This window comes from Corvus moneduloides, chromosome 3 (assembly GCF_009650955.1).
Source record: "Corvus moneduloides isolate bCorMon1 chromosome 3, bCorMon1.pri, whole genome shotgun sequence".
Taxonomy (NCBI): Eukaryota; Metazoa; Chordata; class Aves; order Passeriformes; family Corvidae; genus Corvus; species Corvus moneduloides.
The window spans coordinates 62,784,816-62,804,475 of NC_045478.1; the positions used below are offsets into that span (position 1 = coordinate 62,784,816).

General features: G+C 35.4%; 1 protein-coding gene across 3 annotated transcripts in view; it reads left to right on the forward strand.

The window, feature by feature from the left end:
• SCAF8 (SR-related CTD associated factor 8) overlaps positions 1-19,660 on the forward strand; it is a 153,677-nt gene that overhangs the window by 36,172 nt on the left and 97,845 nt on the right. For 2 of the 3 annotated variants that reach the window (XM_032101914.1, XM_032101913.1), the window contains exons 8-20: positions 891-970; positions 1,372-1,489; positions 4,147-4,278; positions 4,404-4,516; positions 5,002-5,195; positions 7,417-7,517; positions 9,140-9,253; positions 9,897-10,053; positions 11,242-11,372; positions 12,364-12,508; positions 13,031-13,111; positions 13,705-13,926; positions 14,572-16,294. In XM_032101914.1, the coding sequence (XP_031957805.1) occupies positions 891-970; positions 1,372-1,489; positions 4,147-4,278; positions 4,404-4,516; positions 5,002-5,195; positions 7,417-7,517; positions 9,140-9,253; positions 9,897-10,053; positions 11,242-11,372; positions 12,364-12,508; positions 13,031-13,111; positions 13,705-13,926; positions 14,572-16,280 (3,297 nt within the window). In that variant the 3' untranslated portion in view covers positions 16,281-16,294. Of the gene's footprint in view, positions 1-890; positions 971-1,371; positions 1,490-4,146; positions 4,279-4,403; positions 4,517-5,001; positions 5,196-7,416; positions 7,518-9,139; positions 9,254-9,896; positions 10,054-11,241; positions 11,373-12,363; positions 12,509-13,030; positions 13,112-13,704; positions 13,927-14,571; positions 18,993-19,660 lie in introns of those variants that run through there. The other variant, XM_032101912.1, reaches the window with a different exon arrangement.

Below are 19,660 nucleotides of genomic sequence, written 5' to 3' on the forward strand. Positions count from 1 at the left end.
TTGAGAAGAAGTTATGGTGGTTTGTAGTATAGCATTAGCTAGAAGAAGACTTCCAAGGTGGGCAAAGATGCATGGACATGGCTTTAGTAGCACAGCTCTATCACTACGTAGTGAAAAAAAAGCCAATCTCACTGACAAATAACATCTGTTGTATTTCTTCATGCTTTTTCTTTAGTTTTCTCTTCAAGAAAGTAAAGTGCTACTAAAATGCTTCTGGACTTTTTAAAATTAATAGATAAACTTTTTTACTTAAGCGGAACTCCAGTTTAGACATCTTCGCAGATAAAACAGTTTATTCAAGTTTTTCTCCTTGTCAGATACCTTTCTTTTTATCCATTATAAGGCTTATTCCTCTTACATGATAACTGCTTGCTTTGATTTTTTTTGCAGACTATGTGAGAAGTTGTTTTCAAGGAGCAGTATATTTGAAGGAATTCAGGTTGTCTAAATGACACGTGTGTGAAAATACAGTAATTCTTTGTGAAGTAATCAAGCTGTAGGTCTTCTCTTGATATGAGCAGAGCAGTTTGCTGATAACCAAAGGACTGAATAGTTGGCCTCTTCGTAGTAATTCCTTCTAATTAAAGGTACCATTACATAAAATTAATCTTTATTTAAGCTTTACTCCAAAGTAGCTCTGAGTTACTGTGGAAAGCACATGTGGTTGTACTTGCAGCAGCAGAGCTCAAGAAAGCTGGGGCAAGATTTGATGCGCTCAAGAGTTTGATAGCAATAGGAGTATGACATTGGATTTTCTATTCAGGTTATTTGCCAAAGTTTTTTTGTTTTTTCTTAAATTGAGAAATAAGAGCATCTTCCTATTGAAAAGGAAATATACATAAAGGGACATATAAGAAGTGTCCAGTAATGCCTATTTTGTTTCCTCCTAGAAGCTGATGGACAGGTTTGACTTTGGCGAAGAATCGGAACAAAATGAAGAGCCTAAAAAGGAAACTCCCTCTTCCCAATTGTAAGACCAAGCTCTGTTTCTTATGGAAAATGCTAAAATTTGCGTGATGTTAGTTGAACATTAGGATTAAGTAAGGAAAATATTTCTTTCAGAGCATAAGTACACCAAAACAGTTGGAAAAGACAGTTTACTAAATTAAACATACACACTTTACTGTAAGTCTGTGTGCCTGAATTTTTGATGACTTTATCTTCAAGTTAGCATGTTCTTTGCTTTTTATAGTTATATTTATACAGTTGATGGTATAATGATACTATTAGAAAGTGGAACTAGCTCCATTGTCCTCATTATTTCACATTTTAGTTAACTCGAAACCCAGTTGTGAAGACCTATTTACTAACTGTTTAAACCAAGAGAAAAACTGTAGGCTTTTTTTTAAAATTAAAATTATTTCATTTTAGGCCATTAGTACCAGAGTCTGTGAACAACTCACTTTTTCACCAACTAGCTGAACAGCTACAGCAACAAAATTTAGAACATCTCAGACAACAGCTTTTGGAGCAGCAGCAGCCTCAAAAGGTAAGAACTCCATCTTGTGGCCATTGTAGTAATTTATGTTCTCCGCTGATAAAATATTCCAGGACAAAAAAGTTGTGTTGTTACTGACAGTTTTCTTATAATTAAAGTCTTTGTCACTAGCTGACCATGTAACAGAAGCTTGCAGAGTAAGTGGGACAAGTGGAAAAGAGTGCTTAAAGCAGAAAAAACCCACAACCAAATGTGTGGGGTATACATTTTGCTTCTCTTAGGAAGGAGTACTCATTAGCTGAGTTAGACATGACTGTGCTTTGGCTGTTCAGCTCTTTGTATGGGGGGGAAAAAAGTAAGGTGAGCACTGAAGCGATTATGCTCCTGTCTCTGAAGGGAGGACAGAATAGAGACTGTGGATAACTTTAATTTCCCCAGGTTTAATGTCTTGACTAATAATTGTCTCATTCTGTTGAAGAATCTGAGCTAAAGAATACAGTCATATATTTCCTGAGAAATTATTCATTAAGAACTGGTGCTTGAGACAGCCCAAGGTTCCTTCTTAACTAGATGAATTGTGTCCTCTCTACGCTGAAGTAACTTGGCTTATTTCTACTGAGGTTAGTCCTCAGTACTTAACTGTTCTTTCCCCCTCCTGATCCCATTTTAAAAAAAAACAAAACAAAACAGAACAGAAGTATTTTGTCTTGATACTGGCCAGGTATAAAGTGGACTTCATGTGGAGTGTTTGGATCTGGCTTCACAGGAAAATAAGAATCTCAGATTGAAAGAAAAGACAAGGGATCACAAACTTAACAAACATCTGCTGGAGATTTTAGTTTAAGCTGTGCAAAGGCAAAGTTGTAGAACCATTGAATAGTCAGGGTTGGAAGAGACCTTAAGATCTTCAAGTCCAGTTGTCAACCAGCACTGCCACTGTAACCCCTGAACCACTAAACCACATCACCCAGCCCACATCCAGATATCTCTTGAACTCCACCAGGGATGGTGACCCCACCACCTCCCTGAGCAATCTAATCCATTCCAATTTATTTTACAGTTTTATTTTCATTTCTCATTTAAGTGTAGTAAATGAAAAAGAATATACAACATAGCTAGAGACTAAATAGTTTTGGATGTTGGTGGATATCTAGCCATTTCCATCTTTAAACACTAAAAATGTTGTAAAGGAATAAAGCATTGAAGAATGCTTCTGTTTGAGGAGCTTTTGATGTGTCGTATCAAAAAGTAATTGTCTAATTTGAATATAAAAATATTGAATGTCTACCTTATTGTAAAATAAGCAAAATCAAAGTTTACAATACATTTATGGGAAGAATGTTTACTTGACTCTCCCCTTACTATTTGATTTTCTATTCCAAGACCTGAAGGATTTTCCCTTCAGATCCAGTCTTCTTGTCTAGTCAGTATGGAGAGAAAGTTTTCTTTTCACCTTGATAAGAGCTAAAAGATACAAACTTCTTCTGGAACTACTTTGTAATGACTGCAGCACGTTATGGGTAATATTTTCTTTAATTCCATGTGTAAGTTTCATTGAGAAAGATCAAAGAGAAGGAAAGATAAAGCACAAAACAAAATTACTAGGCATCTGATCAGCAGAGGGAGCGGAGGAGAGGACAGAGATAAAAACAGAAGGAGCAACAAGAAATGTAGGCCTTGATATCAAGAAACAGGTTGTTGAAGAATAATTAAATGTAAGGAAAATGAGACAAAACATACTGTCAGAAGACAAATAAATTAACTGAATTATAGGAGAATTTTTTTTACATACTTGTTATAATATGTTTAAAAAATACGAAGATAATATTGTTACTACTAGTCATTCTGCTAACTTCCTGTCGTTCTCTGGGCGCATAGAACAGGTAGGATTTGTTTAATTAAAAGTTAAAGTATAGTGAGGATCACTGAAATGTTTACCTGCATTAATGGGTTATAGATCTTAAATTACTTATCAGAATTGTTCTCATACAATTTTAATTTCATTTATTCTAGTTCTTGAATTTATCTTTAATCTTAGAGATATTTATTCCAAATCTGTACATTCAGGCAATGCACAGGCCATTACAGTTTTTTCTCTAGCAAGTCACCAACACCTTTAGTATTCCACATTCTTTAACTTTGGTGTTTTTTCAGAACTGCTTATTTTGTTAGGTCTCTTGGAATTGCCATGTTGACATAAATGGCAATAAATTTCCTCCCTTTCAGAAATTGCTTGTCTGAAACTGTGCACTGTAAGAAAGTTCAGACTAGTGTAAATTTTTTAACTAGTTCAATTGGTATAGCAAATATTTTTATTATGTTAGTATCAAAATAACATTTATTAATGCATATGGATGGTGGACAAGTGGGTATCTTTCAGGGTCACTACATATGGCTAGTTTGTCCTGTAAATTTTTGTTTTGAAGCAGCTGAATTAAGCAGTAAGTTGTGTACTTTGTGTATTCTGTGTACTGTGGTTTTTTGATTCAGCAAATAGATACTAATCTTTTATAACCAGGAATACTAATTATTTCAATGTTTTGTGTTTAAAGATGATACCATAAAAGGAAGAATGGAATGGATTGATATCCAGTTCAGCTTTCATATTAATGAGAAGTGGGAATATTTTTTTCATATAGTATCACATTTTGACAGTAAGCATTTGTAATTGCAAGGGGCTTTATGGTATATTATTAACTGTTATTTAGGCAAGCCCTGAGGAGAATCAAGAAGGAAATTTTGGTTCAGAGCACTCTGTGTCACCATCACAAGGGAGCAGTCAACAGCAGTTTTTAGAAGTGGAAACTAATGTAGATGATTCAATGGATATTCAACAACAGGTAAAACTATTTAAAATTTTATTACAAAAATTGAAAGGAAAACACATACTAACATGATTTCAAGTTGTATATATTGTGAGTGTGTTTATTAAGTGTTATTGAACATCTTTTATGTCTTATCTCAGGACATGGATATAGATGAAGGTCAGGATATTGCTGAAGAAGAGATTTTTGAACAAGAAGAAAAGAAATCAGCTGTTCGTTCAAGATCAAGAACTCGTTCAAGATCTCGTTCAAGGTTCTGTAATTACCTTCTATTAAGTAAATGAAGGTTTTCTGAAAAAAACTTGCAATTTGTGATTGTCAGTCTCAATTCTGTATTTTCCAAAATTGTCATAAGTAGTTTTTGGCAATGAAAAGATGCTTTCATTAAGTATTTGTGTGTTAGATGCAGACTGTGTGACAGGTCATTTGCCATATCTATGGTTTAACTGAAATTCTTTAAGACCTGTTTAGGTTACAGAAATAACTTAACACTAGCCAGCTGGGCAGGCTTTCTGTGCCAGAGAATTAGGTAGTGTAAATATAGAACATTTTGAATGTGTTTTGTTTTAAGGTGTACATTCTATTCCTCACCCAAATGGCATTAAGTTTATTTCCTGAAGCAGTTTTAGTGAATATAATGGAAATATCTGTGTAGTGCTTAAAGTTTGTAGTTAAAGGACAACTAAGTCAGAGTATTTTTTTTTTTAACACAGCATACTAAAATTAAGTATTTTGTAGGTCACCAAGGAAACGAAGGTCTAGATCACGGTCCGGTTCTCGTAAGCGGAAACACAGAAAGCGTTCACGCTCAAGATCAAGAGAAAGGAAGAGAAAGTCATCTCGGTCATACTCCAGTGAAAGAAGGGCTCGGGAAAGGGAAAAAGAACGTCAGAAAAAGGGATTGCCTCCTATACGTTCAAAAACACTAAGCGGTAAGTGGCACCTACTTAGTGTTTTAAAAATGTAGGATTAAATGGGAAAAAGGCTTAGTTTTCATTGACAGAACAAGATTTATGTTGACTACTTATAAATAAGTTTAATTTCTGATGTTTCTTACAACTTACAAAGGTACATCATGTCATCTTAGACGAGAGCAAGTGTCATACTGTTCTACTGATGTTTTTACTCACACTGTTGCACCAGTGATTTTGCTTCTAAGCAGAGAGCAGCAAGGGCTGTCTCTAAGTTACAGTCTTCTTTCTCTTTAATGCCATTTTTAACGGGACATCTGAAGATATCCAGCAGCTGATCTGAAAATTGTTAGACTGGTAAAACATTAAAAGTGTGTAGTGCACACTTTGAACACTTTGATAGATATCTTAAAAGCCCATGTTTTAAAACCTTTACAGTGTTTTTTATTAATAGATTTTCAGAGGAATGTAGTGCCAAAGCAGGTGGAATTTGCTAGTGTAAGACAGACCATAATGGTGGTATCTTAAGAAAATATTCAAAAACCAAGGGGATTTCAGCCTCTGCAGGGTGCTGCTGCACACCTGCATTTCTATAGAGAATTTACATACTTAAAAAAAAGGAAGGTAGTAAGGAGAAAAACAACTTCCTCCACACAGTTGCTTAAATCAAAGGGGATGTATTTTGAGAATTTAACTTTGTTTATATAGTTTATAACCTGTTTCTGATGTAGTTTCGCATTTATCTTGTGTCTTAGAACTATATTGTTGATTTGCCAAGCAGCTCACAACTCATTTTTATAAAGGAAAGAGTGTTCTGTTCTCTTCACATTAATATTTTACATAATTCCAAGGTGACTTTAAACTGGAGACTGTACTACGGTTTAGATGCTTCTTTTTTTCCTTCTTCTCTGGTTTTTCACATGAAAAGAGGCAAATCGGTTTTATGGTGTAGATTTCTCCCAGTAATCCACAAGACAGGGAGCTATAATCAGAATAGTAGGGAGCTGAGAGACAGAGATGTTACCTAACGTAACCTAATGAACAGCAGCAGTATTTGAGGTCCTGTGAAGTGTAAAGGAGATATTAAGAAGGCTGAGTGAAGTGTGGAAGCTTAGAGGGGAGGTAAATGATTAAATAAATAAGTAATTCACCTGACAAGTGTTCTACTTAATGGTATTTGTTCAGTGACAGCCACTATTATTACTTGCTGAGATCTGAAGAATTTTTTCGTAGAGCTTAACACCATGAGATACAAAAGGGATATCTACAAGCATGTAAGGAACACGTTTTGTCCAAAACAAATCTTACGACTGGTCATTCTCAGCACTGCAGGGTACTGATTTCAAATGAAAATGTCAATTGACAGAGGAGTGCACATCTCTGGTTTCCAGTTTGGTGCAGCAGGATTGGTACAGGAAAGAGATTTGATGTATCAAGATGATGATGAAGAAAGAATGCTTCCTTGGTTAAGTATAGGGCAGGCCAAGAAATCAAAGTTGCACACATAGATTGGGCAATGTCTGGGAGACAGAGGGATTGGAGCCATGTACGTATGGGAGAAGGAAGTCTTAGCTCATGTCAGTGAGTGTATTTGGCGAGGACAATGGGTGGACATTTGGAAGGCAGTTGCAGGGATCTGGGCTTGTGGTGGAATTGACAAGAATCAGAAGTATCATGGATGTCTTCAGCCTGATGGGCCACAGATAAGTTTATCTTTCTGGGTTGTTCCCCATGGTAAATTAATAGTATTGTTGCTGTTTCTTTCAGGTGAAAATGCAGTGTATAGTACTGCAGTATTAAGTTCCATCTGTAATACACTTTCAGCCAGTTAGAACTTAATCTTACTTTGTTAAAATTGACTTTAATCCTAAAGGCATGGGTTTTTTAATGGAAAGTAGAAGAGAAATGTTTTGGGCTTTTTTCCAGAATTAATTTATAATTCAGTTTACCTTAGCTGATAATCTACAGAATTCTATGGTTTTATTTCTATTGAAACAACTATTTTGTTTAAAAGAAAATGAAACAAGAATGAACACTTGTAGTGCATATGTTTGGTGTTGTTTAACCCTTTAACATTTTTCTTAATGTACTAAATCTCTCTACAGTAAGTAATAGATGTACTATTCTTAGGTTTTTATCAGTGATTTCTGTGTAATTTTAAAACTTTTTACATTCATGCTGTAGAGTATTTCATAAGCTAACATTCAGTATTTTGATTGATGTGAATGTGTCTCTTCTACAGTTTGCAGTACTACTCTTTGGGTAGGTCAAGTAGACAAGAAGGCTACACAGCAGGATTTAACGAACTTGTTTGAAGAATTTGGACAAATAGAGTCAATTAACGTAAGTAAGCATGTTGCTATGCTTTTTCAGGAATTATAGACTAGAAACTTAAGCATGCTTATGCCTCTGAATTCCTTGTAGCTGCTTAAATTTGTGTTTAGGAGATTTTTTTGTCACAGTTTAAAAACTGTGGTCATGGTATTTGCCACCTGGTTTTGATCTACTCTGTTTTGAAGCACTAAAGACAGTACACTTAATGGTAAAAAGCTCCTTCCTAAGCTCTAGCAATTTATGCAGTTTTTACGCCAGGGTTTAACCAAAAGGTTATGGTGGTTCTGGTTTAGTGATGTGTCATGGAGCAGGTATCACTTTTCTTTAGCCTAAGGACACCTGATGTGTATCCACATTGTTCTTGGTTACCTTCCAAACAGAGGATTCCTTAAGTAGAATCCTTTTCAATAAAACATTTAGAAGAGAAGAAATTATACTATGAACAAAAGTTTATTCTAAAATGTGACAGTTAAAAAGATGCTTATAATTGGGAGATACAGTTCTCATTATTTAGAGTAATTTTGAGTTAGGTGTTTAGAGAATTACCTCAGTTGCATATAATTCAGCTTCAAGATACAGTGGTTTTCTCCTAAAATGGCATATCTGCATGAGAGAAATCTGGGTTTTCCTCTTGCTTCAGCAGTTTTAAAATGCTTCTTGTGCAATTTCACTCATTTCAGATCATACTTTTACTGTTTTCTTGTCATGTTAATATATTCAAATATGTAGTTAATAAGGAATACTTTTTGTGGTTTTACAAAATCTTTTAAAAAGTTTCAGAAATTAAAAAAAACAATCCTGTAGACAGACATTTAAACCGAATTTTGTTTTGCAGGAACTATCAATTAAGGAAAGTAATGTAAAGGCCATAAATGTCCCAATGCCTGTTACATTTCAAAGGCAAACCATATTGTAGATAGTTCATCCTATGCATTCCACAAAGCTGAAGTACCTAGAATAACAATGTATATCTTAATGCAGTTCTTATAAAATATGTTTACAATCTGTCATCTTATCTGTGTTTGTCACATTATTGTGTGCATTTAAACAGTGTAAAAGCACACCAAGATTTTTGACTAAAACTGGTATAAGCAATTGTCATACATAATATGTAAGCTTGCAAAAATTACATGCAATGTCATACAATAAATAAAACATGCTATACATACATACGTACAATAAAACATTAAAAAAATCACCTTCAGGAATGAGAACTCTACCATTCAAAAATGCAATATAATTTTGATCACTATTTTGCTCCTCTGTGAAAGGTAATGCTCAGCTCACAGTGAATTTGGAGCTTAAGAAGAGTAGCAACCTCTGCTTTTCTGAAGTTGTCATAATGTGGCTCCCAGTTTTTGTCTGTTCCATGTTGTTTAAATCTTTCATGTCATTTATAACACACATTCTTCAGCTTGCTGCTGCTTCTTGAAAATGTTGTAACTGAAGTAGCCTGCCATTATCACTCTTAAGTTTTCTTGATGCCCAAACTTGTTAATATGGCCGATTAAGGTAACAATTGTTTACAGTGTAAGCCTTTCCTCCTGTAGTATTAGTATTCAGTTAGTGTAGTTACATAATCTGAAGTACTGATTTTCCTACTTTTTAAGACCACTGCTGTTTTTCCATAGATGATCCCCCCAAGAGGATGTGCTTATGTCTGTATGGTACATAGACAAGATGCATATCGTGCTCTTCAGAAACTTAGCTCTGGGTCTTATAAAATTGGATCTAAAATTATTAAGGTAAGGTGATTTTAATCTAAGGATGCTGTCCGTTTGGAATACAGTACAATTTTACTATGGTGGTTTGTCTTTTAGTAGGTGTTCATTCACATGTACAATGTGGAGAAGAAGAGTGAAGCAGTAAGGTGTAAATTGCTTTCTCTCTGTGTAAAATGCAGCTTTTAACATGAAAGTATGAAAGATAGAAAAATGACATTGACTTGATATTTAGGAAACACTTGGACAATCACTTATGTACGTACAGCCTAAGTCCTGTAACTGACCATGTGGGTCACTTAATATTAAATTTTATAGTATTCTCAGAGTTAAGTATTTTATTAAATGTTATGGGGTTTTTTCCTGCCTTCTTGGTGCTTTAGGGGTAAGTCCTTGAAGTACTGTATTTTTAATTTCCCCATATATATGTTAGAATTAATGTAGAACAAATCTAAGCTTTCTGATGTAATTAATCTTACACATACCTGTTGCAGAGGCTAAGTAAACTTCCTGCAGGTTAATTTAAAATCCAAACATTGTTAAAACTTTAATAAATAAACACTGAGGATTGATGTGCAGTGACAGACACTTGAAGGAAATAATCTGAAATATTCTATTCCCAGGTTATATCATTTAACCAGATTATCTGATTGGGTTTTATTTTCAGATTGCTTGGGCTTTGAATAAAGGTGTGAAAACAGAATACAAGCAATTCTGGGATGTGGATCTGGGAGTTTCCTATATTCCATGGGAGAAAGTGAAATTGGATGATTTGGAGGGCTTTGCTGAAGGTGGCATGATTGACCAGGAAACAGTAAATACAGGTACAGGCATTAACAATTCTGATAGTTAGACAATGTGTTTGTTTTGGTAATTGCAAATTCTTAGAAAATTTATTATTTAGGAAATACATACTCTTTTTTTCATTTACATAAATTTTTCTAGCTCTTTGTTTATAATATAAATGGCACTGTAATAATGAAATCTAGACTGTATTTTTAGATTAGTAACTTGTTGATTGTCTTGACAATGAGGAACTGGTGACAGAGGGTAATTAGTTTAGGCCAGTTAATAAAGGTTGGCATATTTTAAGAGTTATGAACTTTTTGTGCACTGGTATGTGAAATATTAATTTGTGTAGAAATTGTTATCTGCTTGTGATTAGGAAAGTGTTATATTCAGGTATAAGACTTAAGTTGAAATTAGAACTTGTCCAGATAGGCACACCTTAGCAAAACCTTATGGTATTTTTTCCATAAAGTCAGAGTGACAGAAAAACAAGTACTGGTTATTTTGTGTACTAAAACAATCAGACCTATTTCTGAAATCCAATTGAACAGCTTGTTAGGTTTATGAAAGATTTACTTGTATTGTATTTCCTTGAAACAGATCTAACACCAAATGACTGGACTATACCGAAAGAAACAGTAGATTAAGACTTTTACAGTAGTGACAGTGTTCTTCAGGTCAAAATACAGTCTTGATATAAGAGAAAATGAGTATAAGTGACAAAAATTAAAACATGTAGCATTACTGAAATACAGGCACTATGTTACAGTTAAAGTACAAAACTTTTTGAAGAGAGGGCAGATGGAAGAAATGGAGATTGTGGTGAGGTTTATTTACATGAGGATTCTTTCTCATTGTACAGTTGCCAGGTGATAACACATATTGGCTACAGCAGTTTTTAGAAAACAGGAGCGTACTCTATATTGCAAATTGTTAACAGAATGACTGGTGAAAAAATTTGGCATGTTTTGAAAAAACAGTTTGTATACAGGCATAATTAAACAGCATTGCAGGTAGATAAAGATATTTTATGTTCTTTAAAATATGTAATAATAAATAATTGCACCCTGCTCTTTTCATAATAAGTTTGAGGGCTATTTGTAATAAATCTATGTAGATGCTAGATTCAAATTTATTGTTTAAGAAGGAAGATGGTTTTTTAATATTTAAATAAAAATAACACATTAATTATCTTTCTATAATGAAATACATCATTTTTAAAGAGTGGGAAACAGCCAGAAGCTCAGAAGCTGCTAAAGAAAATACTCAAACGACGCAGAGTGCTGCAGTTGATAAGAGTACCGTTATTACAACACAGACAGAAGCTTACACACAACCAGTCACTATGCTGCAGGTTGGTATTGTCTGAGTTTGCAAAAGCCCCACAGAACCAGTGGGCAGACTTTTTATTCAATACAGGTAAACTTTATTGCTGAGTTTAAGGGATAAAATATTTTTTATTTAAGTCCTGCATCCATCAGTGTTCATCTCTGAAATATTTTGAATAGAATCGTTTGCCATGGTTGATCATAATGTTTAATTTCATGCAGTTGCTTAATACAAAAGTTTTTGTATTTATATTATTAGTGTTTTATCTTTCCAAACGTGTATAGACATTTCCAGTTCTTGAACTGACATAAAATTGTATGAATGTTAATATAATTGCATTTACTTGGATTGAATTTTGAGCTTTTTGCTCCTCACGAATACTGTCTTCAGTCTTATTTCAACTGTCTCCTAATGTACACTGTGATCAGTATATATTTAAATATACATGTATATAGTGCATTTATACTGCTTCTAATTACATCATTGTAAATATGATGCACTGTAACAAAATGCATAGCTCAAACAGAAGTTTGAGAAATATTAAGTAATTTTCAGGATTTCATCATGATTATTAGCCTTGTAATTACACACACTAAACTTAATATTTCAGTACTGTTCTTTAATACATAAGTTTTTCTAGTGAAACTAGAATCACTGTTTTCAAAGTGGTCTCAAATTGCTACGCCGTCTACATTTTTCTTCCTTTTCTCTCTTTGCATTTCTGCATTCACCCCTCTGCGATAGGTAAATTTTTACTCTTGAAGAGATAAAGTGTTAAACTGTCTTTTTGGCTATCTGAGAATAAAGATAACATAGGATTCTTCCAGTGTCCTTGTTTGCCTGTGGTGTACCATTTCAGAATGCAATCTAATTCTTCAGAGTGTTTGAAATATATACAAAGCCTTTTGGTACATTTAGTGCTTAATGTGAATTGCAGTTAAATCAGTTTATCCTTTTTAATGTCCTTGAATACTGTTAAGTATTGAAGCTGCTTGTTCTTTTTTCCATGAAAAAAGATTCCAGTAGCTCCAGCTGTGCCTGCTGTTAGCTTGGTTCCACCTGCATTTCCTGTCACAATGTCTGTCCCTCCTCCTGGTTATAGCCCAATTCCTCCTCCACCCTTCCTGAGAGCAAGTTTCAACCCTTCACAGCCACCTCCAGGTAAGTCAGTAAAAACGAAATGCAGTGTGTAATGAGCATAGGTAGTTCATATACATCTGTGTACATCTGAGTTTTCTGTCAGCTACTGGTTACTGTCTGAGCAAGTTGACCTTTGAGTCTTAAATTTCAAACTAGATTAAAATTACTTATCTCTAACTTGGTGTAATTTTTACCAATGTAAATAGGAATACAATGAGAATAGAAATCACAGCTTTTTACCTTTGCTAAAAATTAAACTTTAAAAATGTTTAAAATCAATCTCCTTGCTTTTGAAAAGTTTGAAACTTTTGCTTTTCTTCTTTGGATACTATAGGCAGAAATCACTTAAGGATGCGCCTGCAATCATCTCTAATGAAGATGAGGTTGTTTTTGAACACAACAACCACTGTTGCCTCTTCCTATTAATTTGTTGTTTGCTAGTATTCAGTGGTGCAGCTTTTTGGGATAAATAATGCAGGCAGTCTTTTACTGCAAAAGTTTGTTTGCTCTTCATGTAATTATTTGTCATTTTTTTCCGTACAGGTTATATGCCTCCCCCAGTTCCACCTGTTGTCCCGCCACCTGTTGTCCCACCACCTGTTGTCCCACCAGTTGTTCCAACACGTAAGTTTGATTCCTCTAACAATTGTTTGTGTGTGATGAAAAGTTTAATTTGTTTGTATACTCCTTGTTACTTAATCAAAAGCAAGTTAATCCTGTGTAATGGAAAACAGAAACACAGAAGTTGTTGCTCAGCTGGTTTAAGCAGGCATTGAGAAAAAGACTTACAGAGCTTCTAGAGTGAAAAATTATACCTAACATGGAGTTACTGAAAAAGGTTAGGACAAATTGTTAATTATTTGTATGCATACTTCAATATTTGGACCTCTTTAACACATGTAGCTGTTACTGGAGTTATTTGGTCTTAGTCACTGATAATATGTAATAATTTATTTTAGTTTAGCATTCTAACTGTATTCATTTAACATTTAAAGATATGTTAGATTGCTTAGGTTTGCCTGCAGCTCATGATCTCTAGAAAAAAAAACCCTAAATATTACATTGCTGATTGAGGATAAGAAATTTATTATCCAAAAATGTACCAGTTAGGGTAATTAATTTCACTTCTTTTGATTTACCTGCCTGACTTCTACCAAACTAAATTTGAAGGCTTCAGTATATGATTACTGTGATACACTTCTGTTATTTCTTTACAGCTTTGGTACAGCCTCCATTACCAATTGCACAAGAGACAATGAAGGATGTTCCTTTTACTAGCCTTGTTCTACCAGTTGGCACAGTTACTAGCAATCTAGCTACTCCAACATTATCTGCTGGAAGTGTTTTTAATCCCCTGCCAATCAACAAACCAGAATCAGATGACAAAGGATCACATCTTACAGACCTTCAGATTTCTTCTAGTGAAAGCAATAGATCTGGTAAGAAATGTCTTTATTGTCTGATATGATCGTGTATAGGAAGCATCACACCCTGAGAGATTTTTGCAAATCATAGTCCATTGCACTAGTAACAACAGAATAGGAAGTTTTGGCCTGGGTAGGGTATCATTCTGTATTTAATTTGGGGAAGTGATGAGAACTGTCTTTGTCATCATCTGATCATTGACTTCTAGCAGCTTATGCTCAAATGTGTTTTTCTCACAGTCTCAAGAAGTAAAGCTGAGTCTGGGAACCCATTAGAAAACTTCTTAAAAGTGCATTTTTATTACACGAGTAGCAATGGAAAGAAGCAGGAGAGAGTAGGATTGTGTAACGTCTATAGAATTTGATCAAAGATTTTAATAGTTTCGTGGCATAAATTGGGTGATGGCAATGGGGTTTGTCACTTTTAAGCTGCTGTACAGTCTTTACTATGTAGAGACATTCATTTCTGTGGCATAATGTCTATGTATCATCGATGTGTTTGAAGTAATATATATTCATTATAGAAACTAGAACAGACCTTGTCAGCAGTATCCTCACTGCATGCATTACCTGAACATGGATTAAACTGCATTTTGTTTTGAATGCTGTGTGTTACACTGGTATATTCTGTTAACTGTTCTTCTTGTTGCTGCATTTTAGTGCAAAGTGATGTCTCAAGTAGCTCTGGACTTGTTGGAGGAGTGCAGCCACCCAGTGTCTCAAGCAATTCTGGGCTTTCTGGAGAAGGGCCACCACCCACTGTCTCAAGTAGCTCTGGACTTGCAGGGGGAGTACAGCCACCCAGTGTTTCAAGCAACTCTGGTCTTGGAGGAGGAGTGCAACCACCAACTGTTTCCAGCAATTCTGGTCTTGCAGGAGGAATGCAGCTACCTGCTGTTTCCAGTAGCTCTTCTCTTGCTGGCGGGATTCAGCCATCTAATGCCTCAAGTAGCTCTGGACTTGTGGCTGGAGTGCCACCACCAAATGTCTCAAGTAGCTCAGGGCTTCTGGCTGGAGTGCATCCACCCAGTGTCTCAAGCAGCCCTGGCCTTCTGACAGGAATGCAGCCACCCAGTGTGTCCAGCAGCTCAGGAGTTCTGGCAGGAGTTCAGCCACCAAATGTTTCAAGCAACTCTGGGCTTCTCATAATGCCACCACCCAATGTTTCAACTAGTTCTGGACTTATGGGAGTGCCACCACCAAATATTTCAAGTAATTCTGGACTTCTGGCAATGCAGCATCCAGCTGCAGTTCCAAACATGCCTCATTTAAATATCAGTAATCAAAGAATGCCAGGAATGCCTCTTATAGATATCCGTCCAGGCCTAATGCCCCATTCGCCTGGACCAAGGTTTCCATTAATGCAGCCAGGAATGCCACCACAGCGTAGTATTCCTCCTCCCGCAATCCTTGATCCATCTCTTCACCCACCACCACCTCGAGGTCCTTTTCCTCCAGGAGATATTTTTAATCAAACAGAAAGACCTTTTGGAACACCAGGAAGACAAAATATCGATAACATTTCTTCTAATCCAGAGAAAAGACTACTACCACTTGGAGGTGATAACATTCAACAGGAGGGAGACAGAGATTATCGCTTTCCTCCAGTGGAAAACCGAGATAATCTTAACAGACCATCTCCGGTGGATGTCAGAGATTCTGTTGGACGACCACCAGTTGATCCAAGAGAGGGTATAGGAAGGCCTCCAGTAGACGGAAGAGAGCACTTTGCAAGACCACATATAGACATGAGAGAAAATTTTGGAAGACCAGGTATAGATAACCTTGGCCGAAGAGAGCATTTTGGTTTCAATTCAGACAAGCACTGGGGACAGAGAGGAGATTATGATGAAAGAGAGCACCATGCCTTCCCTATTTATGGTGGCCCTAAAGGCTTCCATGAAGACAGAGAGAGGTTTCGGCATGTGAACTATAGGTTTGATAGTAGAAGTGGTCCCAGTTGGAATAGAGGATTTGAACAAGATGCTCACAGAGATTTTGATGACCGCAGAAGACCCTGGGAAAGACAGAGGGATAGGGATGACAGAGATTTTAATTTTTGCAGAGAAATTAATGGGAACAGGTTTGGAAGAGACAGAATGTCAAACAACTGGATCCCGCCTCCACATCCACGGGTGTTTGAATATTTTGATGGGGCCACTTCTCAACGCAAAGCTGATGATATGCCTCAGGTAAATGGTGAAAATACAGAGACAGAAAGTCAGCCACCAACTGCACAGGTGCAGGATGATCCAGAACTTTATGAAAAACTGTCATCTTCCGTCGAGATAAACAAAGAGAAGAGTGACACAGAAGCTGATATAGAGAGTGAACCAGTGGTAGAAAGCACAGAAACTGAGGGGACATAATCATCACTCAGTAGGTAAAAGATACCTTTTGTAAAGTTGTCATCTCTCTGTAATAGATAAATGGCTGACTGGACCGTAGCAGTTCTCTTTTGTCTGCCAGAATTAAGTTAATCTGATGTTCATGTTCATCTTTCACTTAAATAACTGTACAACTGACTTGTATAGAACACTGTTCTTAATTTGAACATGGTAGGTAAACGGTTTTTTTGCTTTTGGTTTTTTTTGGTTTTTTTTTCCTTTTTTAAAATTTTATTTTATTTCTTTGGTAAAGCATAAACTTGCCCCCAGTTGCTTCTAATTTCACAATGATAAATTAACAGCTTGTCAAACAAAGACTTCCTATGGAAGAAAATGGAATTTTTAGATACTACCCTTAGTTTGGCTATCGAAATTGTTATACTTGAAAACAGGTGCTGGTGTATCTTGTCCGTGTTTTTAGGCTGCTGCAGAATTTTAAAGTATAGATAAAGCTGTGATATTTTATGTTCCTACAATTTGGCAGAAAAAAAAATGGCCCATGTTACTTAAGGAGCATAACACAGAGATTAAAAGTGGTTTTGTAAAATCTACACTATAGTCTCTGTTTTCTCTAAAGTAAGTGTTTGTGATTTGTTCCTCGTACTGCAGTGGGTTTAAAAAATGAAAAAGTACATTTTAATGTTGGGTGCATTTTGTTTTTAGATGCCAATAAAGCATATTTGTTTGATAACAGTGTTTTAGGTATTGTATTTTTTTAAAAAACCTGCAAGCTCTAAAAACTTGGAATCAGCTATGATATGTGCTTAGCCAGTTGTTGCAAAAGGTTTATATTACTTTTGTAAAACCAGTGCAACAGTTACATGTGCAAGAAGCATACGGTTTTTACATCAAAGATCATGCAGTCCTATTAGTTTATGTAAATAACATGTATGTAAATATCTGTGTAAACTGTTTGTAGATACCACTTTTTTCTGTGCGTGCCTGTGTATGTGCAAGCACTCACAGAATGTTGTAGGCAATTCAATAAAATTGAAATGAAACTAGGTTGTGAAAATTTGCTTTTCACCTTCTTTAGGTAGTAAGATAAAACTTACTTCACTGCAGTACTGTCAAGTTTGTATTTATCTGCTCATGCTCATTGTTACAATGTTCTTACTACTTCTAGAAGGTGGAACATATATACTGTAAGAATATGCAGTAGGATTCTAGCTTACTTTTTAAAATGCAGATATGCATGAAGCCAAAACTTAAGCGAATATTTGCATTTTCTTATTTTGTAATATATTTGGTGTTCTGGATAGATAGTGTTAGTGTTTGAGTACTTTGTGGTTAATTGATTTTAATGACTCAAAGTTCAGAAATGTTGCATGAAAAGTAAAAAGCTGTTGTTGGTCTAAAAGCCCTACATGTTTTTAACAGAATAAGAGTTGGGGGGTTGTGCTTTGATGGAATAACATTGAAGTTGAGCCTCTTTTTAAATTGTTGAGATGAATTGGCTGCTTAGGTAAATTAGTAGTGCTATTCTCTCCTGTTTCACCTACTTTGCTGCTTGTGTATCCTTTCAATTGGTGAAATATTAAGCTGTAGGATGATGTCAGATTTTCAGTTTGTTCCATTCAAGTGCATTTCACCAACTTCTTTCAAAATAAGTTTTGTTAAAATTCTGTGTCTGAAAGCATTCTTTCACTTAGTTTTAAGAAAGTTGTTTTTCTCTTGCATAATAAGTAATAAGGGTAGATTCTGTTACATGAATGCCCCTTTGGTAAAAGAAATACTTTTAGCTCAGATTAGAATTTTGATCTTTAACATTAAAGCATTAACATGCAAGTTTTATTTCCCCTTCTGCTTCCCTCAAAGGGGTGAAAGTATGAAACATCACATGAGTGTAAAGCATTAGCATGCCTTTGAACCTAGAAGCAAGTTACACGTGTGTGTTGTCCTCTTCCTCTGGAAGGTGGGGTATTTTTTCATGCTGTGTCATGGTTCAATTTTTCAGTTCCAGGGACTTTTATTCTGAGTAGTAAACAGCTTAATGAAGGTAGCCCTTGGAAAGAGCAGACTTGAATGAATTACTATCTATTGTGCAAGTAGTAGTCATTAGGTATGCATTAAATAACTACTGCTTTGTAATGGACCTTGCTGATGTGTTTATTACCAGAACGTGTCTTGGGAGTTGAGATGAACAATGTTTAAGGTAAATGTATTGTCATGGGCAGTCTCTGGCTCGAAGAACTTGACCGATGCTGCTGCATCACCTACTTGTAGTGTTCTGGTCAGGCAGATTTGATTGTGTGAGAGTCCAAAAGCACAAAATAGCTCTAAGGATATTTTATGAACTTAAGGGGTTTTATTTCATTTTAATATGTTCAGTTTGAAAGGGCTTCAGTCATAGACCACAGAAATAAATACTTAAAATCAAACACATATTGGCAGTAGCTTTACTTTTTAAGCACTTTGTTTAAAGCCTCCTGGAAACTAGAAGTTAATTTGTTGTTCTTCTAAACTGGGACTGGCAGTGTGCCAAGTTGCTCATAGTATGAAGATTTAGGTAAATTACCAGGTGAGAGTTGCTTAAACAATTTGGTTGGTAGTGTTATAGAACAATGTATTTAATGAATCTATTATCTTTGTTAATATCTTTCAAACATGAATAAATTGGCTACTGTACATATGTGTTACACCATCAATTTCTAAACACTGTCTTTTTGTAGAATAAAAGTTTGTTGTACAGTCTTCAGTTGCATCATGTTTACAGCTAGAACTATTCTATTTCTTATTTAATTAATGTAGCATGCAGACATGTATTACCAAAAATAGCCATATTTAGAAATTTGAAGGGACTTTATATTAGCAAAACAGTCTGGTTTCTTTTTCTTGCCAGTAGGAAGTTTTAAATGTTTCAGAGCTGGAGTGAAGACTTTCCTTTTTTATTGTAGATTATGCCATCATAACCCAATGTGTGCACTCAAAAGAACTGTCCTGACACCCAGACCAATTCTTTGATGTGATTCATGGAGGTGACTTTTAATTTCTGCTTTTGCAAAGGAGAGAGTGAAATTGGGACAGAAAGAAGATGGGGCACAGGCATTGGGGTAGCAGTTGTGGCTTATGCCTGTTTAAAGCTTGCTGTAGTGATGAAAGGTGGTGGGTTCTAGCAACTGAAGAAGCTGATGTATGATTCACATAAGTAACAGATATATTGAAAAATATTTCAGGTAGCTTTGCAAGCAACACAACGTATTTAGGCACATACATTTATTTGAAAACTTTATGCATCACTACGTTGTTAGATGTATTTACCTTTTTAAACAGGCTGTGGTTCTTTCACTAGTGCACTTGAGTAGAACTCTCCATCCATAAAGAGGAAATGTAGCCTTCGTTTGCTATAAGGACATGATTTC